The sequence below is a fragment of the Anomaloglossus baeobatrachus genome, chromosome 4, assembly GCF_048569485.1.
Source record: "Anomaloglossus baeobatrachus isolate aAnoBae1 chromosome 4, aAnoBae1.hap1, whole genome shotgun sequence".
NCBI classification, from domain to species: domain Eukaryota; kingdom Metazoa; phylum Chordata; class Amphibia; order Anura; family Aromobatidae; genus Anomaloglossus; species Anomaloglossus baeobatrachus.
Genome location: NC_134356.1, coordinates 589,856,629 through 589,883,696, shown reverse-complemented (window position 1 = coordinate 589,883,696; position 27,068 = coordinate 589,856,629). Strand labels below are relative to the sequence as shown.

Sequence of the window (27,068 nt, the reverse complement as noted above, 5' to 3'; positions counted from 1 at the left end):
AGGATTATATCGTCAGCAAACAAGGCTGAGTGCAATGACTTCCTCCCTACCTTGATCCCTTCAAACCACCCCCCCTCATTCAAACGTCTAGCCAGTGGTTCAATAGCCAAGTTAAACAATAGTGGTGACATCGGGCATCCTTGCCTGGTTCCCTTCATCAAAGGAAATGTTTTTGACAGAAATCCTGGGGTACTCACTCTTGCCTGAGGATTTGCATAAAGGACCCTCACAAAATTCCTAAAAGCTCCGTGTAAGCCCAGGTGATCTAACACCTGTTCCAGCCATGACCACCTCACATTGTCAAAGGCTTTCTCCGCGTCCAAGGTGATCAAGGCTGGATTCCCCTCCCCCCCTTCTCTCGTCTGCTTTACTACATCAATTGCTAGCATTACTTTCCTAATGTTTGTCACCACTGAACGTCCTTTAACAAAGCCAGCCTGGGGGAGATCTATAATCTCTGGCAATACTGCCACTAACCTATTTGCCATCAACTTCGCTAAAATTTTTAGGTCTTGATTAATCAGCGAGATGGGCCTATAACTAGATGGATCTTCTAAATTCTTTCCTCCTTTAGGAATGAGCTTTATATAGGCTGTATTAAGTGTACCCGATATTCTTTCCCCGTCCATTATCTTATTGAATAACTCTGTCAGTATAGGTGAGATTTGATCCTTCATAATTTTGAAAAAACTCCCGCTAAAGCCATCTGGTCCCGGGGCCTTTGTCATTTTTAACTCTCCTATAACCATATTATACTATAATAGCATATACTGACTTCTTAAAAAAACCATCAAGGGTGACAAAAGCAAAGTGGGTGGAGGCGAAGGGCAATTTTGAGAACTGGGTAGAAAGGAAAGAAGGTATGTACAGGACACAACAAGAGGCAGAGTTGAATCGTTTCGGGAACAAGGCAGGGAAGTTATTGGCAAATCTGGCAAGGGGACGACGACCGATGACACATATTATGACACTGAGAAACGCTGTGGGGAGTAAAACGACAGATCCCAAAGAGATAAACGACATTCCTGGAGACTTCTATGCAGGTTTATATAAAGAGGAGGGGTTACATGATCGGAGAGAAGGAAATGAGTGGTTAAAAGGAACAAAAATGCCTACGCTCACGGAAGAAAATTTACAGGCTCTGAATAAAGAGGTGACAGAGGAGGAGGTATCATATTTCGTTTGTGCGGCGATCTGAGTCCCTTAACATTCCACGTAATGAGCTTAACCATAATCCCCAAAATCAACAGTTCCTTTTTCAGGCCGTGTCGCATGGATTCCCCAACTCTTTTCCCCTCCCCTCCCCTCCCCCAACTGTATATAACCCCTCCCATCCCCAACTTTACAAATACAATTAACGTCTTCCATTTTTTCTGAGATGATTGAGACTCCTTTCAAACCCCTGCTTCAAGTCAAGCTCTCCATGAAGCCACCCCACTAAGTCACCTCTCCCCCTCTATTGGCTATTAACTCCTTGCCCCTAAACAGCCTTTATAAATTTATCAAGGTTCTAAAACCGTCATTAAGAGAAGAAAAAGAGAGAGAGAAGAAGGAAAAAAAAAAAAAAAAAGCATTAGTAAATGATAAAAGGGAAAAAGTGATAAGCATGAAAAAGAGAGAGAGAAAAAGGGAGCGAAAGAAAAAGAGAGAAGGAGGTAGGCGAGACTTTAGAGAGTTAAGGCACATTTGTCACCATACGGCTCCATTCAGCAGTCTCAAATTAAGTCCTTGTCTTGCCTGCTTGTTCATGAGCTGCTGCCTCTTCCTCCTCTTTTCCCAGCTGAAGTCGCCATCTGTCGCTTTTCCTTCGGACTGGCTGGTCTGGATCTCGATTGACTCCACTCTGGCTCGTTGTCGGGTCTAACTGCAGATGTTATGTTTGCAGGATCTGCATGTTTCGGATAAGTGAAAGTCCCTTCTTTTCCATTCCTCTCCTGTCGCCGTGTTCTCCCGTCCTGTAGTATCTCTCGCTCCGCCTCTGAAGGATCCCGAAAAGTCGTTGTGACCCCATCTGCTCCTCTTACTCTTAGTATTTATGGGTATAAAAGCTGAAATTTAATGTTTTTGTGATAGAGGGCAGTGCAGATCTGGCTAAATGCTTTTCTTTTTCGTGTGACTTCTGCCGAATAGTCGCCAAATAATAGAATCTTGTGTCCCTGAATGCATAGTGCCTGTTTCTTATTCCTGAAGGCCCGTAGAATTTCTTCTTTATCTTTGTATTCCAGGTATTTTATAATAACCTGTCTTGCTCTGGACATTTCACCTTGCTTGGGGGTATTATCATTGTTACTGTGACCATCTCTTTGCTCCCTTATGGGTCCCACTCTGTGCGCTCTTTCTACACGGCAGCTATGTGGTAAGCCTAAAGCCTGGGGTAATTCTTTTTCACAGATTGAGTCCAAATATTTTGTTGTCACTGTCTCAGGCAGACCCACCAGCCTTAAATTATTTCTCCTAGATCTGTTTTCGAGATCTTCTATTTTATCCTTCATAAGCTGAGCATTAGTGTTTAGCTCCTTAAATCTGCCCTCCAATCTTGTCAGATTCTCTTCAGCATCAGATACTCTTTGCTCTACCTCTGTCAGTCTCATATCATGGTGCTCCACATCCTCCTGCAGCGCAGCCAGAGCCTCCTTCACTGAGGTTGCTATTGCCTCTCTGATTTCTGCTGTCAGATGATCTGCCACTTCTTTTGCCAGCCTTTTGTAATCCATCTCATATCTTTCCCCTAAGCCCAATGTCTCTGTACCACTCTGCATACTCTGAATTCTTCTGTTATCTTGGCCCCCTGCACATTGCTGCAGCAGCCCTTGTGGTTCCTCTCCCTCCTCCCCCTCCTTCCCCCTCATTGTGGGTGCCATGTTATCTGCACTCACCCCCTCCTCCCTCTGCTCTGCTCTGGGCTTGAATGGTGTTCCTCCACTTCTGAGGAGATAAAGATCCATGCACTGACAGCTGGTAATTCAGTGCAGCCTTTATATGTTGATCTAGGGTGCTATTTGTTTCTGTAGGTCGCTGTATATTGCAGGGGCTGTATGGAGCTGCTCCTTCTCCCTCCTCACATCTCAGCGCAGGAACAGGAAGACCTTAAGCAGACTTTTTATTCATTCGTCACAAGCACTGACTCTGTACCAGGTTCTTTCAACCAAACTTTACGTGTCAACTTCAAAAACAGTTTGTTATCTCGCCTGAGGCGTGCACATTCTTGTTCCCCAAAGGGTTTACCATTAGCAACAGATAATTCATACAATTTGCCGGCCGACCACTTCCCTGGTACTCGGGCTCCTGTTGGGTCCCTAAGCTCCTCATCATCCTTTTCAGCTTCATTGTTCACGACAGAAACAATAGTCTTTCCAGTCAGTCAGGGCCTATTCTTCTTTCAAAAGCCCACTGACCTTCCACTGATTGAGGGAGTTAGGGATCTGCCAGAGAATGGCCACCACCCAGGCCACACTGTGTGTCCGGCACCCGGATTTGAACCAGAAGCTCACACCAAATTAAAGTTATTGGGGTTTACCTCCAACACGTATCTCACAGACTGAGTCTGTTCCTCTCCCTCTGGGCCTCTCCTCATACTGACTTCTTAGGCTAGTTTCACACATCCTTCTTTTCGCCGGTTTGGCGGATCCGGCGCACTCCAGAACAGTGTATACAGTACAATCGCAGTGCTGTAACTTCCGAGTCACATGCTCCAGTCATATGACAGCATGTGACCGGAGCTTGTCGTGCTGCCATTGTACTGTATACACTGTACTGGAGTGCGCCAGATCCGCCAAACAGGCAAAAAGAAGGATGTGTGAAACTAGCCTTAGCCGTTATTTTTCCAAAACTAACTCCCTCTAAGGGTACTTTCACACTTGCGTTATTTTCCTTCCGTTACAATCCGCCCTTTTGGGAAACAGCGGAATCCGTTAACGGATTCCGCTGTTTCCCATAGACTTGTATGGTTGACGGATTGTACCAAAAGGAGCTGCGTTGCTTCCGCTGGGCGACGCTCCGTTGCTTCCGCCCAGCGGGAGGAACGCAGCATGTAACGTTATTTTGAGCAGCGGAATCCTCTGGATTTCACTGCGCATGCTCTTTTTTTTTTTTTTTTTTTTTTTAAATCAAACTTTATTTTGGCTCGCGGTGGCCGAACGTTCAGCTGAGCGCCCGGCCGTCGGCAAGCGACAGCGCTCAGCTGAATGACCGGCCACCAGCATGCCCGGCCGCCGGCAAGTCACAGCGCTCAGCTGAGCGCCCGCCCGCCGGCATGCCCGGGCGCCGGCAAGTGACAGCGATCAGCTGATCACCCGGCGGCCGGCTGCAGGGAGCGATCAGCTGATCACCCGGCGGCCGGGAGCGATCAGCTGATCACCCGGCAGCCGGCTGCAGGGAGCGATCAGCTGATCACCCGGCAGCCGGGAGCGATCAGCTGATCACCCGGCGGGCGGGAGCGATCAGCTGATCACCCGGCGGCCGGCTACTGGGAGCAATCAGCTGATCACCCAGCGGCCGGCTGCAGGGAACGATCAGCTGATCGTTCACTATAGTCTGCCGCTGGTAAAACCGGGAAAAAAAAAAAAAAAAAAATCAAAACGAATTGCGTTGTTTTGCAGCATCCGTTGCATCCGTTGTGTCACTATATGCAACACATCCGTTGCATCCGTTACACAACGCAATGCAACGGATACCGTTCAACGCAAGTGTGAAAGTAGCCTAACCCGGGAGTACCAGGGAAGTAGCTAATACATTGTGGCCACCTAGTGGCAATTTATACACATTACACCATAACATAAACTTTAAACATTGCATTTCTTACACAGTGGATTTGCAGGCCTGGGATGGCCGAGCCTTACACCCCCATCCTCCATTTTATGGTGCTCACCATCTACTAGTTTAGGTGCAGAGCAAAGCAAAAGGACATTACCAGGTATTTTAAAATGTTGCTTTACCAGATGTCACGTTCTCTAAGAAATTTTTTTCTATTTTTTAACCCTAAGGGCCTGTGCACTCAATGCATTTTTTGAGAAATCTGCACCACAATCTGCATGCTTACCCTGAAGCCAGCAAAGTCTATGAGATTTATGAAGTGTTGTGCGCACGTTGCGTTTTTTCTCTTTACAGATTTTGGTGTTTGGTGCAGAAAAAAGAAGCAGCATGTCACTTGTTGGGGCATTTTTTTTCCTGCGTTTTTTTTTGTAGCTCTTCCAGCCATTGACTTCACTACAAAAAAAAACAAAAACTCATGGAAAAAAAAATGAATGCTGCAGATTTGGTGCAGAAATTTTCTGCAACTTCTGACAGAAAAACACACCATAAAAAGCATGCGGTTTTGGTGCATTTTTCTGCCAGAAGGTACAGATTTGATGCAGAAAATTTCTGCACCAAATCTGCAGTGTGTGCACATAATCTAAAAAGCCTGGTACTTATCATATTATAGGGATATTCCCAACGGCATCAAAAGGATGTGCTGTCACTTTTTTATCAGTGTGTAGGTCCCCAATGATTCTGAGAATAAAGAGGCTACAGTTCGGATGAGGCACTTTACTCCCATTGCTTTCCCTGTACAATGAGCACTTCACCAGCTGTACGGACCCTTCATTCTCACAATCGATAAGGGTCCGTACTGATAAAAAAAGTCACAAGTATACTCTAAGAATTTGCCATCACTTCTTTTAGATGGGATTAACTTTTAGAAATGAAGCATGATTGCAATCTATATAGTTATATTTATAGAAAATATGCCAACATTACTTGAAAAAAATATAAATACAAATGATTTCACTTCTTCCCAGTTCTGGGACCGCTGTAAGCTCTTCATGATGCCCGCAAAGCACCAGCCTGACTATGCATATCTCCGGCACGTTCCTCTACGTCGAGTCCATCTCTTCACCGTTGTCCAGATCGTCTGTCTTGCTATTCTGTGGGTTCTTAAGTCTACGGTGGCTGCCATCATTTTCCCCGTCATGGTGAGAAATAATTATGGAGTCTATAGATGTTAAATGTAGTTTTAAATTTTATAAAAGTAAAACATAAAGGGTATAAATATCCAAAAAATATAATAATAGGATGAACTCCTTTAATACAGTTGAAATCAGAAGTTTACATCCACTATCTAAAAAGACACATCTGCATGTTTTTCTCACTATCTGACATGAAATCAGAATAAAACCTTTCCTGTTTTTAGGTCAATTAGGAACCAAAATTATTTAGATTTGCCAAATGCTAGAATAATATGAGAGTTTACATACACTAAAGGGTACTTTGCATGGTGCGACATCGCAAGCCGATGCTAGCGATGCCGAGCGCGATAGTACCCGCCGCCGTCGCAGATGCGATATCTTGTGATAGCTGCCGTAGCGAACATTATCGCTACGGCAGCTTCACATGGACTTACCTGCCTTGAGACGTCGCTCTGGCCGGCGACCCGCCTCCTTCCTAAGGGGGCGGGTTGTGCAGCGTCACAGCGATGTCACACGGCAGGCGGCCAATAGAAGCGGAGAGGTGGAGATGAGCGGGACGTAAACATCCCACGCACCTCCTTCCTTCCGCATAGCCGGTGGACGCAGGTAGGAGATGTTCCTCGCTCCTGCGGCTTCACACACAGCAATGTGTGCTGCCGCAGGAACGAGGAACAACATCGTACCGACATTATGGAAATGACCGGCGCTGCTTTTGCGATCGTGTATCAGCGCATCTAGGCTTTATACGTTGCGACATCGTTACTGGTGCCGGATGTGCGGCAGTAGTGATTTCGCAGCATGCAAAGTACCCCTGAGAGTACTATGCCTTTAAACAATATGGGACAGTCCATATGATGATTTCAAGTCTTTTGAAGCTTCTGATAGGTTTGTAACATCTGAGTTAATTAGAGACACACCTGTTGATGTATTTTTAATGCACACCTGAAATACACTGCTTCTTTGTGTAGCATCATGGGAAAGTCAAAAGAAATCAGCCAAGATCTCAGGAAGAGAATTATGGACTTGAACAAGTCTGGTTCACCCTTGGGTGCAATTTCCAGATACCTGAAGGTGCCTTATTCATCTGTACAAACAATTATATGGCAAGTACAAACAAGATGGGAAAGTCCAGCCATCATACTGCTCTGGAAGGAGATGAGTTCTGTGTGCCAGAGATGAACGTGCTTTGGTCAGACATGTGCACATCAACCCAAGAACAAAAGCAAAAGACCTTGTAAAGATGCTGGCGATAGCTGGTAAGATTGTGTCATTATCCACAGTGCAACAAGTACTGTATCAACATGGGCTGAAAGGCCACACTGCCATGAAGAAGCTTTTCCTCCAAAAGAAACTTAGAAAAGACAGATTAAAGTTTGCAAATGTACACAGGGAACAAAAACCTTAATTTTTGGAGACATGTCCTGTGGTCTGACAAAACTAAACCTGAACTGTTTGGCCATAACGACCATCTTTACGTTTGGAGGAAAAGGGGAGAAGCTTTGGAGCTTAAAAACACCATCCGAACTGCGAAACACAGGGGTGGCAGTATCATGTTGTGGGATTGTTTTGCTACAGGAGGGGATGGTGAACTTCATAAAATAGATGACATCATGAGAAAAAAAGATTTTGTGGCAATACTGAAGCAAAAATCTCAAGACATCAGCCAGAAATTTAAAGCTTGGGAGGAAACGGGTCTTCTAAACAGACAGTGACCCAAAGCATACTGCCATACTAGTTACAAAGTGGCTTAAGGATAAAGTCAATGCTTTGGAGTGGAGATTGTAAAGCCATAATTGCTATCCTATTGAAAATTTATGGGCAAAGCTAAAAAGGCAGGTGCAAGCAAGGAAACCTATAAACATGGCCCAGTTACACCAGTTCTGTCAGGAGGAATGGGCCCAATTCCCTATCAACTATTGTGAAAAGCTTGTGGAAGGATATTGTCACAAGACAGAATGTAGGTAACAGGGTTAAGGGCTTCTAGACGCTTAGGCTAGGGGGGCCCTAGCTATCCCTAATCCCAGAATTACCTCTTAAGGTGAGGATGTCTGGGCTGCCACCCTGGCCCTGCTCCTAACCAACCCTGATCTAGTACCCCTTCTCCCCCCACCCCAGGGGAGGACCAGGATCAGAGTGGTAGCCTCATAGAAAATAGATTAACGGGGAAAAACCAAAACTCATACCTCTGTCTTTGGGTGCAGTGTGACTAAGACAATTAATGGTAAAGTGGAAAAACCAAAGCGGGAAGAAAATACAAGACAAAGGGTAGCTTCACAACAACAGCAAGCATACGGCAACACTTGCACCAGCAGCTGCAAACGACTCCCTCTCTCTCCACGGCAGGACCTTAGATAAAGAGATTCTATCAGCAGAAAGGCAGAGGTGGATGATGGGCCTTTTTAAGAAGGAAGGTAGTAGCCACAAAAGGCTGCAGCGGCTCCAATGGAAAACAGAGTACATATTAATTAATTAATAATAGCCTCCAGAGTAGTGAGAAGCTTAAATAGTAGAACCGTCACAAATTACTCCATGGCGAGAGATAATCATGACAGTACCCCCCTTTAACATGGGGCCTCCGAACCCTCAAAACCGGACTTGTCTAGACTCGACTTATTAAAAAGACAAGACAAAATACAAGCTTTCTTCTCTGATGACACCCAATCCTCTGGGAAATACATTTATAAGCTTTAAGTACTGGGGGTAGCTTCAGCCAAATGGCTGTAGGATTAATAAACTTCAACAATCTAAACAGACCAATAAACCTTGAGCCTGGAGGCCCAGATGCACTCCTCCACCTGATGTTTTCAATGGACAGCCATATTCATACATACACAGGTCCGGACCTTGACATTTATTTCCATGCACGTGTCTTGTAGCAGAGGAAAAACCAACGACAGAGGTGTCTTGCCGTCTCTTCAACACACTCCCCTCTGGTACCTGACACCTAGTGGAAACTTGACCACCTGTACAAGTAGAGCACTGGGGTTTAACCTTTCCCCAAGGATGGGGGTAACACATAGTCCCTTTTAATAAGTTCTGTAGTCACCGCTAGCGGTCGGGGGATATGTCTTTTATAAGGACAGCAGAGATGGTAGCACCCAGCCACTTGCTTCCACAAGAACTGCTTCAGCTGACTACTTCCCCTGACTGCCAATCAGTCACTGAGTTATGTTTTTTCAACCAAGGAAGGCTCAAAACAATGGGAGTGGGCAAACCCTTGAATACATAACAGGATAGATGCTCATTATGAAGAGAACCTACACACAAGTTTATACCATGTACAGCCTGAGTAAACTGCTTCTGGCTGAGGGGGGCTGAATCAATGGCCTGGATAGGGATGGATCTCGCTAATGCACTACAAGTCACACCCCAAGTGTGAGCGAAGCAAGAATCCACCAAGTTAGCACCTGCGCTGCTGTCCACAAGGACAGAAACCGTCTCAGTCATCAATTCATCATCATCATTCATCAATAACCACATCAGCCTTTATGGTGAACTGAGATGTGTAAATGGAGGAAATATACACAACCTGGTCGCTTCCCTCTAGGGGGTGCGGCTTATCACAACATGTAATTTGTGTGGGTCTCAATGGACAGGCCCCAATGTAATGACTCTTATTTCCGCAATAGAAGCATGACCCAGTACCACAGTGAACCGCAGGAGACCTTGCATGGAGAGCAGCACACCCCAGCTGCATAGGCTTGCCATAAACCACCTGTGGAATCCCTTCCCTAGGGAGAACCATAGGCGACCGGGTCATGGCGAGTCTCTCCCTGAGGTGTCTATCTACCCGTATAGCCAAGGCCATGGCGGCCTCCATCAACTCCGGAGCAGAATACTGGACTAGACAGTCTCGAAGCCTAGCTGACAAACCCTAAACAAAATTATACCTAAAAGCAGGGTCATTCCATTGGGTGTCAGTGGCCCATCTACAAAACTCTGAGCAGTATTCCTCAGCCAGCCATGTACCCCGTTGGATCTTACGAAGTTTAGACTCTGCCAGAGAGATCCATTGAGGGTCACCATATACAAGAGCCAATGCCGCAAAGAATTTGTCCACCGACTGCAACGACTGAGAGTCGGTCGGCAGAGAGAAGGCCAGTACTGGGGATCTACCTGCAACAAAGAGACAGTGTTCCCCACAAACTGTTCCTCACTCCCTTGAGGTACAAGGGCAAAGCTTAAAATAAAGTTTGCAAACTTCCCTGAACGTAAGAAATGTTTCCCTCCTCCCAGAACACCTATCTGGTAGGGATATCTTGTGCTCCGGCTGTGACTAGGCTTGAACTGCGACCAGCAGACCTGAGATATGTTGCAGCTGTTGCACCACCTGGGTTTGCAGATCTGTGACATCCTGCGAAAGAATCTGTATCAGTTGAGCAAAAGCTGTTGCCTGAGCCATGTGGACTTAAAAAATATCGGGGTGGATGGTGATGTCACGGGCTGGAATGGAGATAACAGGGATAAGGGCTCCTGGATAGTGATGTAAAGTTCATGGTTCGTAACAAGCACATAGTCTTCGTGCACATGATCCCGAACACGAGCTTTCCTGGGAAGCTCGTATTACAGTTCGGGTCCATGGGCTGTAAAATAAAAAAGGATAATATTAAAAAACATTCTGATTATACTTACAGGTCCCGTGACGTGTCCTGCAGACTCTGTCTCCAGGCCACTTCTGCATCCGATTATTGCTGTGCCCCTGGGTAACCACCACTGTCTAAAGGAGCTTCCATGACATCATGTTTGTACAGAGGGATGAAGCAGAGCTGATATTGGTCTCTCTGCTTCTCGCTCTGTATAGATGCTTGTCTGTAAATTAGTGTGATGACTATTTTAAAAATTTTGCAAAACGAAAATGAAACCCCTTACATTCGAGGAACAATTGCATTCAAATGACATTAGTATCATCAAATTTGTAAAATATTCAAAAAAGTTCCCCCTCTTTTTCATTTCAAAATTTTCAAAAAAACGATTTTTCGTGTTTTAATTTTTTGAAGATTCTGGAATGATTTAGAACATTCACGAATAATTTAGAACATCTAGAATAAGAATAATCTAGTGAAAAAATGACATTTTTAATTGTTACCCATTAAAAATTTATATTTAACGTTTTCTTTAAAAGTTAGATCTAGCCTTACAAACATGTGCTATAAGAAGAGCTGAAAGAATTGAAAAGCATGTGGTACATTTGGAGTCAGGCAGCCATCTTGGATACTAGAAAGTGAATTTTACTGTGAATAAGTTTTTTAATTTAAAAAGTGTATATGAAGTGAATAAGTGATAAAATTATCGTAAAAAATAAATAGTGTAAATGTTTATAGATTTCTAAGTAATATTGGGAAAAAAAATAAGAAAGTAAATGTTGATATGAAAGAGTGCGTACAGGGGTAGGTCTGGTAGTTCAGTGAAAGATATAAAAAGAAAGTGAGACAAATATCATAATTTGTTTGAGGAATTTAATACGATATTTTGACCATAATAGTTTCTTCAAGTAAAGATCAATCAAAGGTAAAACATAGAGATTATATTGATTAACATATTCATTAATATTTTAATCAATATAAAAATCTTAATATAATATTGTTTTTGATCTATAAAGAAAATATCTTTCTAAGTTGTTCTAGAGACGAATAATCTCAGAAGGACAGAAAATGAAAACCAAAATTTTTAAAAAACTTCAAAGCAAAGATCCCTATTGTTTCCACTTCGATGGTAAAAGAATCCAAGGGGAAGAGTATCAAGTAGTTCTGCTGAAAAATACCACAACCAAAATCAAACTCAGTATTCTGAAATGTGAGAATGGTTCTGCCACGGCTAGTTACAAGGAACTACATCAGCTAATTGATGAATACAACGCTTGGGAAAATATTTGCATGATAATCTGCGACACGACAGCAGTAAATACTGGTCGTTTGAACGGGATTGTAATGCTGATACAGGGTGATGTCTTGAGAAAGGGCTCTCATAAGCCACAATACATTGGCTGTCAACACCATGTACTCGACCTCCTACTAAAGCACGTCATGAATTTCCTTATTCCAGAGTCAACGAAGAAACCAGAACTCAATTATTTCTTCATTGACAAATTAACAGAAAACTATGCCTCATTTCAGATTGATTACCACCAAGTTGCAACAGATGATGTCAACACAGGCGAGAATCCTGGATGGCGAGATGATTTCAAGTTCTTATATGAACTATGTCAGGCATATTGTCTTACAAAACAACATCACGTTGGCCTCGAATCAGTTGGAAGAAACTCCCAAACCTGAACATGGCAAGATGGAACTCGCAAGCTGTATATGCTGTTATAGCATTTTTTCTGATACCAGAGTGGCGCAGCGTTCTCGGTATAGCATGCGACTTCATCTGCTATGAATGGGGAAATGCCTGGTTCCAGTCGCAACACTATAATGAAGCGTCCTTCAATGAACTGTTAACCTCACTCACCAAGAGAAAGTGCAAGAAGGCAATTAAGTGTTTTAAGGCACACTGGTTGGTCGAGGAGTCATTAATTGACATTCCCAGATCTAACCAAAATGCTGAATGTGCTGTAAAACTGATGGAGGAACTACATGCGAAATCGAAAAAAATTGAATTTTTGAATCTAAAATTCATAGGAAATAATAATTTTTAAACACTTCTTTTGTACATATTGTACTTATAATTAACTGTTTTATACCGTATTTGTTATAAAAATGAATAAAAAAAAGTTGCTTAATTATTACTATTATCATTTCAATAATGCAAAATTGCATGTCCTTTTTTGGGGGGAAAAAATAATTTTTGCCTTATTTCATTTGAATGAGGGGGAACTTTTTTTAAAAAAACAAAAAAAGCAATACTTATTCTTAAATTACCCATAAAAGTTCCTCGATTGCACATGGTTTCATAAAAAAAAAAATTATCATTACACTACTGTACAGTGATGAAGCAGAGCTGACATTGCTCTCCCTGCTTCACGCTCTGTAGAGACACTTGTCTCTACAGAGCGATGAAACAGAGCTGATATTTCTGTACCTGTGTACTACGTCAGACTAAGGAGTTTTTTTATAATAAAGATGGAGTCTCTAAATGTTTGGGGTTTTTTTGCTTTATTTCTAATAAAAAAAATTTCTGTGTTCTGTTTTTTTTTTACTGTTTACTAGAAATTCATGGTGGACATGTCTAATTTGGCATGACACCATGAATTTTGGGCTTAGTACCAGCTGAGAATACAAAGTTGGTATTAACTCCTTTATTACCCAGCGTGCCACCGCCATCTGGGCTAATGGACGAGCCGGGTAAAGCTCCTGAAAATGGCGCTAGGAAACATATTGTACTTATAATTAACTGTTTTATACTGTATTTGTTATAAAAACGAATAATAAAAGTTGCCTAATTATTACTATTATCGTTTCAATAATGCAAAATTGCATGTCCTTTTTTAGGGCGAAAAAATAATTTTTGCCTTATTTCATTTGAATGAAAGGGGGAACTTTTTTTAAAAAACAAAAAAAGCAATACTTATTCTTAAATTACCCATAAAAGTTCCTCGATTGCACATGGTTTCATAAAAAAAAAAATTTGTCATTACACTACTGTACAGTGATGAAGCAGAGCTGACATTGCTCTCCCTGCTTCACGCTCTGTAGAGACACTTGTCTGCAGAGCGATGAAACAGAGCTGATATTGCTGTACCTGTGTACTACGTCGGACTAATGAGTTTTTTTATAATAAAGATGGAGTCTCTAAATGTTTTTTTTTTTTTGCTTTATTTCTAATAAAAAAAAATTCTGTGTTCTGGTTTTTTTTACTGTTTACTAGAAATTCATGGTGGACATGTCTAATTTGGCATGACACCATGAATTTTGGGCTTAGTACAAGCTGAGAATACCCAGCGTGCCACCGCCATCTGGGCTAATGGATGAGCCGGGTAAAGCTCCTGAAAATGGCGCTAGGAAACAATGCACCATTTTCAGGGGTGGATGTGGGCTGTGGTTTTTAGTGTGGGGGGGCCCAGAACGCTTGGGCCTTACCAGGCTGAGAATCCCAGCTTTGAGCTGCCTGGCTTTACCTGACTGGCGATCAAAATATGGCAGGAGCTCATGCATTTTTTTTAATTATTTTTTTAAATAATTAGAAAAAATTAATGGGTTTCCTGTATTTTGATTGCCAGCCGAAGTAAAGCCAGGCAAATGGGGGTGGCAGCCCGTAGTCTGCTTCATCTGCGCTGAGAATCAAAAATACTCCAACAGCCAATCACAGACACTGTCACGCAGAATGGGTTTCTGGGATTGGCTGTTGGAGTAACCTGGAATCTGCCCATACATTCTAGATGCTAGAATGTATGGACTGGTTTCAGGTTACTCCAGCATCCAATCACAGACGCCCACTCTGTGACAGCATCTGTGATTGTTATTTTAACAGTAAAATAAAACAACAACAACAGAGAAAAAAAATATTTTATTAGAAATAAAACAGAAGACATTTAGGATTCCATCTTTATTACTCATAAAAAAACCCTCCAACATAGTCCAAAGGCAGGCGAGCATCTTCAGCTCTGCTACATCTGACTTACAGGACCTTCCATGATGTCATAGCCATGTGACTAGTCTGGTGTGAATGTTGATATTTCATGGGTCACAGGTAGAGATGAGCCACTCCCCTAGTGTTCGAGTTTGGTTCGTCGAACGGCGGGTGTGTTCGTCGAACGTTCAACGAACACCTTGGAACCCCATTGAAAACAATGGCAGGCAAACACAAACACATACAAACACATTATACATATACACATACAGTTAATAATAACATTGCCATTATACTTACAGGTCCCGCGACGCATCCTGCAGACTCTGTCTCCCACCGCTTCGCCTTCCGATCATTGCTGTGTCCTCCCGGTAACCAGCACTGATGATAGGACCTTTCCGTGATGTCATAGCATGTGACCAGTCACGTGTGTTATCTCATTGGCTACAGACTGGTCACATGGCTATGACGTCATGCTAGGTCCTGTCAGTGCATGTCGCCCGAGCATCTCCGTACTCAGTATACTCAGCGAGTACCGGCGAGATACTCGGGCACATGCTTGGCTCCCTGTTCCTGCATGTCGGCACTCTTTACAGATTCAGCCCACATGCAGGGACTGGTTGCCCCAGCCGGTGAATAGCGGCGCTGGGAATCAGGTGATCAGAGACCACCTTTGCTATAGTAACCCGCCTGTCAGGTTACTATTGCAACGGTGGCAGTGGTGACGTCTCCGCTTACCAACTCGCAGCCTCTGCTCACTCATTGAGTGATTAGACTGCACGGGGAAGGAGCAGCGTCTTCCTCCCCTGTGCTGTCTGATGTAGCAGAGCTACATGGGTTGAAGGAGAAAGAAGCCCAGGATCGTGGAGGGGTGAGAGGGAGTAATAAACATGGAGTCTCTAAGTGTGTCTGTGTATTTATTTCTATTTAAAGTATTTTTTCTCTGTGTGGTGTCGTTTTTTTAACCCTTTATTGGAGATTCTTAATGGCCAGGTCAAACTTGCCTGACATTAAGAATCTCTGGCTTAATACTAGCTAGTAAAACAAAGCTAGTATTAACCCCTTATTACCCAGTGATCCACCCAGAATCAGGGCCGCTGAAAGAGTTGGATATAGCCCCAGAAGATGGCGCTTCTATGAAAGCACCCTTTTCTGAGGCGGCTGCGGACTGCAATTCGCAGTGGAGAGGCCCAGAAAGCTTGGGCCAACCTGTGCTATGGATTCCAATCCCCAGCTGCCTAGTTGTACCTGGCTGGACACAAAAATGGGGCAAAGCCCATGTCATTTTGTTTTTTTTTCTTTAATTATTTCATGAAATTCATGAAATAATTAAAAAAAGGGCTTCCCTATATTTTTAGTTCCCAGCCGGGTACAAATAGGCAGCTGGGGGTTGGGGGCAGCCGTACCTGCCTGCTGTACCTTGTTAACATACAAAAATATAGCAAAGCCCACAGCATTTTTTTTTGTTTGTTTTTTGGCAAAAAACTTAAAAAAAAAATGAAAAATGCTTCCCTGGATTTTCCATTGCCAGTGAAGGTAACACCAAGCAGTGGGGGTTAGCAGCCAGTAGCTGCTTGGATTCCCCTTAGCTACCAATACAAAAAATGCAGCGGGAGCCCACTTTTTTTCTTTTTTTTTAATTATTTATTTAAATAACTAAAAAAAATGGGCTTCCCTGTATTTTGATTGCCTGACATCACAGTACTGTAAAAATAAATCCTTAAAAAAATGACGTAGCACTCCGAGGTATTTTTGATTCTCAGAGCAGATAAAGCAGAAAGCTATGGGATGCCACTCACATCTGCCTGGCGTTACCTTGGCTGGCAATCAAAATACAGGGAAGCCCATTATTTTTTTTTATTTAAAAAAAATGCGTGGGCTCCCGCCTTATTTTGATCCCCAGTCAGGTAAAGCCAGGCAGCTGGGGGCTGGGATTCTCGGCAGCCCACAGTCACCCCTGGAAATGGCGCAATGTTTCTTAGCACCATTTCCAGGCACTTTATCCGGCTCGTCCAGCGGCTGTGATGGCGGTGGCTCACTGGGTAATAAAGGGGTTAATACCAGCTTTGTATTCTCAGATGGTACTAAGCCCGAAATTCATGGTGTCACACCAAAATAGACATGGCCACCATGATTTTCTAGTAAAGATAAAAATATTTTGCTGTGTGTTGTTTTTTTTATTAGAAATAAAACACAACACAATTAGTGACTCCATCTTTATTGAACTAAAGAACCCCCCCCCACTGTGCTGTAGTCCTGGGTCGAGGGTCCCGCGATGTCCAATCCGGATCAAATATCATCTGATTGGTTTTCTGAAAGGCAAAGCGATCAGATGATGTGTCAGGTGTTCAAGGACCTGAATCACATGACACATCAGCTGATTGTATAAAAGACATTTATACAATCAGCTGATACATCAATAGAAAAAAAAACTACACACTTCTGGCAGACTCCCATCCGATCACTGCAGGACCCGGCAGTAATCAGCTGATGTGGTCACCTGACAGCATCAGCTGATAGTTTAAGCTGGCTGGGCGGTAAAAAGCCGGCCTCATCGCTGGACTTATACGATCAGCTGATGCCATCAGGTGACCGCATCAGCTGATCACCCCAAGTCCTGCGGCCATCGGCCATGTGTCCCAGGAGTCTGCAGACAGGTGAATATGATATTTTTTTCTACTGTTCACTTTTGATTTCGCAGCTGTTTCCACCTCCTGTCTGGACATGGCGCCGGATGGGAGGTGGAAGCAGGGGTCGCGGTACTGGGAGGATCCACTCTTCTGTGTTTACCAACACAAGGAATCTTCTTCCTGTACACGTGATTGAACTACCCACCCCTTGCGTTTATAGCTGCGTTTATAGTCATAGAAACGCTTACGGTAAGTTCACACACTGCATTTTTTTGACGCTGCATTTTTGTGCATTTTTTCCCACAAAGAAGCAGCATCTTACAAAACGCATCAAAAAATGTGTTTTTTTGCGTTTTTGGCTGCGTTTTGCTCACTGCGTTTTTATGCGTTTTTAAAGATTGTTGAAAAAAAAAAAGGTCTGATGTCATTTCCTTCTTCAATATGTTCTTCACTCTCCACTAGTGTAAGCAGAAGAGCAGACAGCAGCTGCAGAACTACAAGGCTCAGCATCCTCCATCCAGGACCGTATGCTGGAGGGAGAGGCAGGGGGAACAGAACTGCAAGGCTCAGCATACTTCATCCACTAGTGTATGGAGGAGAGCAGACAGCAGCTGCAGAACTACAAGGCTCAGCATCCTCCATCCAGGACTGTACGCTGGAGGGAGAGACAGGGGGAGCAAAACTACAAGGCTCAGCATACTTCATCCACAAAAAAAAAACTACACACTTCTGTGCAGACTCCCGTCCGATCACTGCAGGAATTTGAAATTGGCGAACGGTTCGATTCGAACAACGCTCATCTCTAGTCACAGGACCTTCCGTGATATCATAGCCATGTGACCAGTCTGTAACCCAATGTCTGTACAACATTCACACCAGACTGGTCACATGGCTATGACTTCATGGAAGGTCATGTAACCCGGGGGCACAGCAATGATCAAACAAAGAGACGTTGTCAGCTCACCCTTCTTCACTCCGGGACTCCACACCGATGCAAGGAACGCCCTGGCCCGGGCGGAAGGCAACATTAGAAAAAACAAGGATCCAGCATCATGGAGAATGGATGGATAAAACTTGCTTTTATTGGAATTCGTTAAAAACAGATGTTCAATCCAGTGGGCACAGAGGCACAAGTACTGTAGCAGGTTCCCAACGCGTTTCGACCAGAGAGTCTTATTCATGGCATGTGATTTACCCCAAACTAATCCTGTATAAAAAGGTACACATTACACGTCATTGGCAGAGCCAAGTGCTTGATTAAAACTAAAACCAAACAGGTGTGTGTTCCCATGCAATAGGGACACATAGGACAGGAGTAAAATCATGTATGTAGGAAACCGCAATTGAAGGATAAATACATACGTATATATACAGATCATAAAGTACATTACAAAGGATTAAATTTGTCATGAAAAAATATATATGTACTTCCCCTGCTGCCATCTCTCATGGTGGCTTACACTTTTCCCATTCACCAAGACCTGGAAACAGACATGGTGGTGGAGTCGGCTTACTCCTGTCCCCACAGTGCACCTTCCAGGTCATCCCCCCAGCTCCATCACTCTCATTCCCATCCTTTGAGGTTCACACCATCAGGCTCTTCCATCCCCTTCCCCTCAGAGTAGCTGTCATATACCGTCCACCAGGCTCACCCACCCAGTTCCTTGACCACTTTTCAGCCTGGCTGTCACACTTCATGTCCTCAGAGTTACCAACCCTGATCCTAGGAGACTTTAACATCCCCATGAACAGCCCCTCCTCCCCTTCTGCATCCCAGCTTCTATCTCTCACCACCTCCCTTGGCCTCTCACAGCTCTCATCCTCTGAGACACATGAAGATGGTAACACCCTTGACCTGGTCTTTATCCGCCTCTGCTCAATCTCTCACTTTGACAACTCACCTCTTCCCCTCTCTGACCACAACATCCTCTCCTTCAAGCTCACAAACCCTCGTCCGCCCCAGCACACTCCCACCAATCACACATTCAGAAACCTACAGGCCATCGATTCTCAGACACTTTCAGACTCTTTACACACATCACTGTCCCCTATATCCTCACTTTCCTGTCCTGATCTGGCTGTAAAGCACTACAATGACACACTCAGGACTACGCTAGACCAAGTAGCGCCCCTCACCCTCAGAAAGACCAAACACAGAGTAAAACAGCCCTGGCTCACATCACAAACTCGATTTCTCCAGCGATGCTCCAGGAGCGCCGAACGCCTATGGAGGAAAACCCGCACACCAGAAAACTTCATCCACTACAAGTTCATGTTAAGGACCTATAACTATTCCCTTCACCTCGCCAAACAGACCTACTTCACCAACCTTGTTTCCTCACTTGCCAACAATCCAAAAAAACTCTTTGACACCTTTCACTCCCTCCTCAGTCCCAAAGTACAGACCCCTGTCACAGCCCTTCATGCTGATGACCTGGCCTCGTATTTCACAGAGAAAATAGAAAACATCCGCCAAGAGATCAGCTCCCAGCCACCAAGCCCTGTGAATCCCATCCCTCCCCATATTCCATCCAGCTCACTTTCCACATTTGACCCAGTCACAGAGGAGGAAGTCTCCAGGCTCCTATCCTCCTCTCGTCCTACAACTTGCCCTACTGATCCCTTCCCCACACCTCTACTCCAGTCCCTCTCTCCGGTTGTCGCCACTCACCTAACTAAAATCTTCAATCTCTCTCTCTCTTCGGGTATCTTCCCCTCCTCCCTCAAACACTCTATCATTACTCCATTATTAAAAAAACCTTCTCTTGATCCGTCCTGCACAAGCAACTACAGACCAGTCTCCAATCTCTCCTTCATCTCTAAACTCTTGGAGCGCCTGGTCTACTCTCGCCTCACCCGCTACCTCTCCTCTCACTCTCTTCTAGATCCTTTACAGTCTGGCTTCCGCCCTTTACACTCAACAGAAACTGCCCTTGTCAAAGTGACCAATGACCTATTGACAGCAAAACGTAACGGTGACCACTCTCTGCTTATTCTTCTTGACCTTTCTGCTGCCTTTGACACTGTTGACCACCATCTCCTTCTCTCTATGCTCCACTCTATCGGCCTAAAGGACACTGTTCTTTCCTGGTTCTCTTCCTATCTTTCTGGCCGCTCATTCAGTGTATCATTTGCTGGCTCCACATCTTCTCCTCTTCCTCTCACTGTTGGGGTCCCTCAAGGCTCAGTCCTTGGCCCTCTTCTTTTCTCCCTCTACACTGCCCCAATTGGTCAGACCATCAGCAGATTTGGCTTTCAGTACCATCTTTATGCTGATGACACACAGCTATACACCTCCTCCCCTGAGCTCACCCCCGCTGTACTACAGAACACCAGTGACTGCCTGACTGCAGTTTGCAATGTCATGTCTGCTCTCTATCTGAAACTTAACCTTTCCAAAACTGAACTTCTTCTTTTCCCTCCATCTTCCAACTTTCCTCAACCTGACATCTCCCTCTCTGTGTGTGGCACAACGATAAGTCCTAGGCCACAAGCCCGCTGCCTGGGGGTTATACTTGACACTGATCTTTCCTTCACCTCCCACATACAATCTCTTGCCCGCACCTGCCGCTTGCACCTCAAGAACATCTCTAGAATCCGCCCCTTTCTCACAATGGAAACGACAAAAACCCTCACCGTGGCCCTGATCCACTCTCGCTTGGACTACTGTAACTCTCTATTAATTGGTCTCCCCCTAACTAGACTCTCTCCTCTACAGTCAATCCTTAATGCAGCAGCCCGGGTCACCTATCTGGCTAACCGCTACTCGGATGCCTCTGCTCTGTGCCAGTCATTGCACTGGCTGCCCATATATCATAGGATCCAATTCAAACTGCTTGTTCTCACCCACAAAGCTCTCCACAGTGCAGCACCCCCCTACATCTCCACCCTCCTCTCTGTCTATCAGTCCACCCGTTCTCTACGCTCTGCAAGCGACTTTCGACTAACATCCACACTAATTCGAACCTCCCACTCCCGGATCCAAGACTTCTTCCGAGCTGCACCAACCCTCTGGAACGCTCTACCCCAAGAAGTTAGGACAAATCACAACTTACTCAGCTTCAGACGCACCCTAAAGACGCATCTTTTTAGGGCGGCCTATCACACTCCCTAATCAGATTCGATTCACATAGTCCCTCTACAACCTCTCACAACATAGCTCCACATCAAACTCCATGGCACCCAAAGGCATCTCAAGGCTCGGGCCCACTGGTCCAGGAAACCATTATCCAGCCCCATTTCCGTGAGATGGTTGGATTGTCATTGTAAATAAGCACTTGAACCTTGCCTCTCCCCCCATCTCATTGTAGATTGTAAGCTCTCACGAGCAGGGTTGTATTTTTTTTTCCCCTCTAAATATTGTATTTCTATAACTGTTACTTGTTTGTATATGATCCTCCTGAATTGTAAAGCGCTACGGAATATGTTGGCGCTATAGAAATAAAGATTATTATTATTATTATATATGCAATTAATCTGATTGAATGAAAGAAAAAAAAAATGTGTGTATTAAACTGCATGCATTACTTCAATAAAGTATAAGCACCATATAAATTCCCTAAGGAATACATGAATTTGATTAAATAGCTACGAAAAAAAAATAAAAAATTTGCATTCAAACGCTTTAGTGATGTAAAAGACATTAAAAGTAGCAATGTAGATCGATCCTTGATGATGTTGTATTGGAACACAAGGTGTAATCTTTGTAGTAAAATATGAAGAAATGGTAAACTATTTGATGTATAAATAGTTGTACAAATACTGTAATATTAAAGGGAAAACTAGTCATTGTATTAAATGGACACAAAAAAGAAGAAAATGTTGTCCAAAAATAAATGGACGTAGACATCCAATGAATTGTCAAAACATGAAAAAGAAAAAAAAAATTTATATCATAGGAGTGTGGAAATTCACTGAAAAAACACAAAAAAAAAATAATTTTTTTTTTTCTCTTTCTCTCTTATTGGACATTTTTCAGGAAAGAATTGAGCATGATCTGGTACATTTGGACCAGGTTCATGCAACAGCTTCTTGTAATTTGACACCAGCTGAAAAAAAAATCGCATTGGACACTCTAAAAGACAATAACACCTTAGTCTTTAGAGAAGCGGATAAGGGGGGGGGGAATTGTCATTTTGGATTTACGACTGTATATTAAATTGAATAATGAAATATTACAAGATACAAATACTTATATCCATCTTAAGGGAGATCCTACTTTTTTGTTTAAAAATAAAATTGACAGGTTACTAGAGGATGGGCTTACACGTGGAATTTTCACGCAAAAAGTGTTCGATTTTTTAAAAGTGGACTTCCCAGTGATCCCTATTTACCATGCCCTTCCTAAAATCCACAAGGGGGTTCTCCCCCCCTCCCCCCCTTTTAGGCCCATCATTTCGGGCATTGGATCATTGGGGGAAAAACTGGGATCCTGGGTGGATCACTATTTACAGCCTCTTGTTAAAGAACTTCAAGGATTTCTGAGGGATACCAAGGCTCTCCTGTACAATCTTGATTCCCACACTTGGCAGTCTGATTACACTTGGATCACATGTGACATAGTGAGTCTATACCCTTCCATCCTCCACCATGTAGCACTGGAATGTTTAGAATCTTTCCTTTCCAAGCACAGTTCATATCCATCTGACATTCAGGATTACATTGTGACAGCAGTTAATTTTCTTTTAACCCACAACTATTTTTCTTTTAATAAAGAATTTTATTTACAGAAGTGTGGCGTTAGTATGGGGGGGAAATGTTCCCCTTCTTTAGCTAATATTGTTGTGGTGGTTTTTGAGGAGATTTATATTTTTGATTCTTTCAACAATTTTTTTTCTGATCATATTATTTTTTATACCAGATACATAGATGATCTACTGTTAATTTACAGAAAATTCCAGAATTCATTGATTACATCAATAACAACCCCTTTAATCTCAAATTTACGTATCATATCAATTCTCAAAAAATTCATTATCTTGATGTTACATTGGTGGGGAATCAGAATCGTATAGACACTATGCCATATAGTAAAGACACTGACTGTAATTCACTGTTGCTGGCCAGTTCATGCCTTCCGGCAAATACAATAAAAAACATTCCTGTGGAGGAACTGATTAGAGCCAAAAGAAATTGTTCCGTTTCTGATCTCTTTCCGCAGGAATGCAATAAAACTGTCAATAAATTAAAAAACCGGGGTTATTCCAACTGGTGCCTAGAAAGAGCTTGCAAGATTGTACATAACATAGACAGAGCCGACTTGTTGAAAAATAAAAAAAAGCAGGGAACTGGCGGTTCCAACAGAAATCACGTTCAGCACTACCTACTCTCCTCAATATAATGATATAGTCAAAATCATTAAAAAAACATATACCATTACTTCATCAAGACAAAAATCTTTTCAACATACTGGAACAACGTGAAATCAATTTTTTGCTAAACGTGCGGTTAGTCTTGCAAAAATTCTTTCCCCGCGTGTGGTTACTGGCTCGACGATAAACAAAAATTGGCTTTCCTGCAAAGGATTTTATCGCTGTGGCCACAACCATTGTACAGCATGCAAATATGCTAAAATCAGCAAAACATTTATTTCTACCCACACAGGCTCTACATACAATATTGAAAATTACATCAATTGCAATACATCTTTTGTGATTTATTTGATTGAATGTACTTCGTGCAAGATCCAGTACATAGGATGTACTGGGAGTCCGTTAAAAATAAAATCAGGCGGCATCTCTCTGACACTCTAAATGTCAATGCTTCCAATAGTTCAGCCGTCTCACGGCATTTTGTTAGTGCACACAAAAGATGCACGGACTCCCTTACATTCATGGGTATTGAAAGAGTCATCAAGCCAGCTAGAGGAGGAGATCATAGGAGAAAACTCCTCAATAGAGAGTCCTTTTGGATTTTCAGGCTTGGTACAAGAATACCGCATGGTCTGAACACCCGGCAGGACTTGATCCTACAATACTCTTAAATAATCATTCTTCCGGTCTTAATTCTAATAGTTTATCTTTTTTCAGCTACTTATAGATTATAATTATATTTTATTTCATGGGGTGTTTTTTCAGTGAATTTCCACACTCATATGATATGAAAAAGAGAAAAAAAGAAAGAAAAAGGAAAGGAAAAGGAAAGGGAAGGAAGAGAGAAGGAAAAGAAAGGGAGAAAGAAAGGGAAAGAGGAAAGGAAGAAAGGAAGAAAAAAAAAAAAGGGAAAGGAGAAAGAGAAAACATTTTTTTGTGTGTTTTTTTCAGTGAATTTCCACACTCATATGATATGAATTTTTTTCTTTTTCATGTTTTGACAATTCATCGGATGTCTACGTCCATTTATTTCTGGACAACATTTTCTTCTTTTTTGTGTCCATTTAATACAATGATTAGTTTTCCCTTTAATATTACAGTATTTATACATCAAATAGTTTACTATTTCTTCATATTTTACTACAAAGATTACACCTTGTGTTCCAATACAACATCATCAAGGAGCGATCTACATTGCTACTTTTAATGTCCTTTACATCACTAAAGCGTTTGAATGCAAATTTTTTATTTTTTTTTCGTAGCTATTTAATCAAATTCATGTATTCCTTAGGGAATTTATATGGTGCTTATACTTTATTGAAGTAGTGCATGCAGTTTAATACACACAATTTTTTTTTTTCTTTCATTCAATCAGATTAATTGCATATATATTTTTTCATGACAAATTTAATCCTTTGTAATGTACTTTATGATCTGTATATATACGTATGTATTTATCCTTCAATTGCGGTTTCCTACATACATGTTTTTACTCCTGTCCTATGTGTCCCTATTGCATGGGAACACACACCTGTTTGGTTTTAGTTTTAATCAAGCACTTAGTTCTGCCAATGACGTGTAATGTGTACCTTTTTATACAGGATTAGTTTGGGGTAAATCACATGCCATGAATAAGACTCTCTGGTCGAAACGCGTTGGATAACCCGCTACAGTACTTGTGCCTCTGTGCCCACTGGATTGAATATCTGTTTTTAACGAATTCCAATAAAAGCAAGTTTTATTCATCCATTCTCCATGATGCTGGATCCTTGTTTTTTCTAACACAGCAATGATCAGACACGGAAGCAGAAGCAGCAGGGAGACAGAGTCTGCAGGATGCGTCGCAGGAGCGGTAAGTATAATGACAATGTTTATTATTCACAATATGCTTTATTTTACAGGCCCCCTGCCCCATACCAGAACTGTAAAGTCAAAGTTCCGTGCTCAGATGCAAGTTGGCCTTATCTAAGAACCTGAACCTCGATCTTTACAAAACGTTCAGGCAAGGCTCCCGAACATCAGGGGGTTTGCCCATCACTACTCCTGGACTGACCCTTGGGTTAGGGGGTCCCTAGGTATCCCTAATCCCAGAATTGCCTCTGAAGTGGAGGACATTTGGGCTGCCACCCTGGCCCTGCTCTGAACCAGCCCTAATCTAGTACCCTCTCTCCCCCTCACCCAGAGGACCAGGATCAGAATGGTAGCCCACAGAAAATAGACAAACGGGGGAAAAATAAAACTCACATACTGCACCCAAACACAGAGGTATAAGACAACTAATGGTAAAGGGGAAAAACCAAAGCAGGGAATAAATACAAGACAAAGGGTAGCTCCACAACAGCAGCAGCAGCAGCAGCAAGCGTACAGCAAGAAATGTACGAGCGGCTGCAAACAATGCCCTCTCTCCATGGCAGGACTTGGTAGAAAGAGATTCTATCAACCACAAGGAAGAGGTGGATGATGGACCTTTTTAAGGAGGAGGGTAGTGGCCACAAAAGGCTGCAGCTAAGCTCCAATTAAGCAACTTAGAGAAAACTGACATTAACCCTTGCTGCGCAGAGTACAGAAAGCAGAGTACTGTACATTTAATATTAGTCTTCAGAGTAGGGAGAAAGCTCAAATAGCAGAACCGTCACAAATCACTCCATGGCAAGAGATAATCATGACAGTACCCCCCTTTCTACGAGGGGCATCCGGACCCTCAAAAACGGACTTGTCCGGACTCTACTTATTAAAGAGACAAGCCACAAATCACTCTGGCAAAACATAATCGTAACCGATATTCAAAATGTTTGACTCAAATCACACAGTTTCAGGGTAATGGCACCAAATACTAATGAAATGGATGGAAATTTTTGACTGCAGAAAATAATAAAAATGCCTTAAAACATCCTCTCTCATTATTCTGGCATTTGGCAAATATAAATAATTTTGGTTCCTAATTGACCTAATACGGGAAAGGTGTATTCTGAAGAAAATATGAGACAAAAAAAAAATTTCTCTGCAGGTGATTTTATTGCAAGGCAAAAAAAGTTTTTCAATTAAACCGACGTTTCAGCTCATAGAGCTTTTATCAAGGTAATGCTAACAAGGGTATATAAGGACATAGACCATACATTAAATTGATCAATTGGATCAAAACGTGGTAGTTGAATGATACCTTGGCAGTTATCCCAGCGGAAAATGGAAATTTTGGGGGCTGAAAAAGATGAATCGCCTCTGCAGAGAGAAAAAAAATGTTGTCTCATATTTTCTTATCTGAGTGTGCCGAAGCTCGCTTTTCCATTGGACTACTATTTTCCTTCTGAGCACCTCTCCATCACAGTACGTTAGTGCAGCCAGGTTGACTCTTTCTATAGACTTTAATTAAAGTAGACTTGGGCTTGTTCTCTCTATCTCCTACTGGAAACTCTCCTCCCCGCCTTCTACATCTTGTCCTATTTATACACTACTAGATATAGGCCCGAAGCTATCGCATTGGGAGTGCGGTGACATGAACATCTGTCTATGCTTAGTGGTACTGGCAGGAGCAGTAGACATGTCCCACTGTTTGCGCTTTCCAATATATCTCGGCCACGCCTCCTTACTGCTCCGTGACTTCATTATACCTGGATGTGGTATGGGTAGCACAATGTTAGACTGGGAACAGAATTGTGCTTCCTCGGCACACAATT

The 27,068-nt window shown here is 42.9% G+C and overlaps 1 protein-coding gene across 3 annotated transcripts in view; it reads left to right on the top strand.

Annotated features, from left to right (window-relative positions):
• The window catches only part of SLC4A5 (solute carrier family 4 member 5), a 274,330-nt gene that overhangs the window by 222,611 nt on the left and 24,651 nt on the right, over nt 1-27,068 (top strand). For all 3 annotated transcript variants that reach the window (XM_075346132.1, XM_075346133.1, XM_075346131.1), the window contains one exon: nt 5,778-5,951. In XM_075346132.1, coding sequence (XP_075202247.1) covers nt 5,778-5,951 — 174 coding nt within the window. The remainder of the gene's footprint in view (nt 1-5,777; nt 5,952-27,068) is intronic.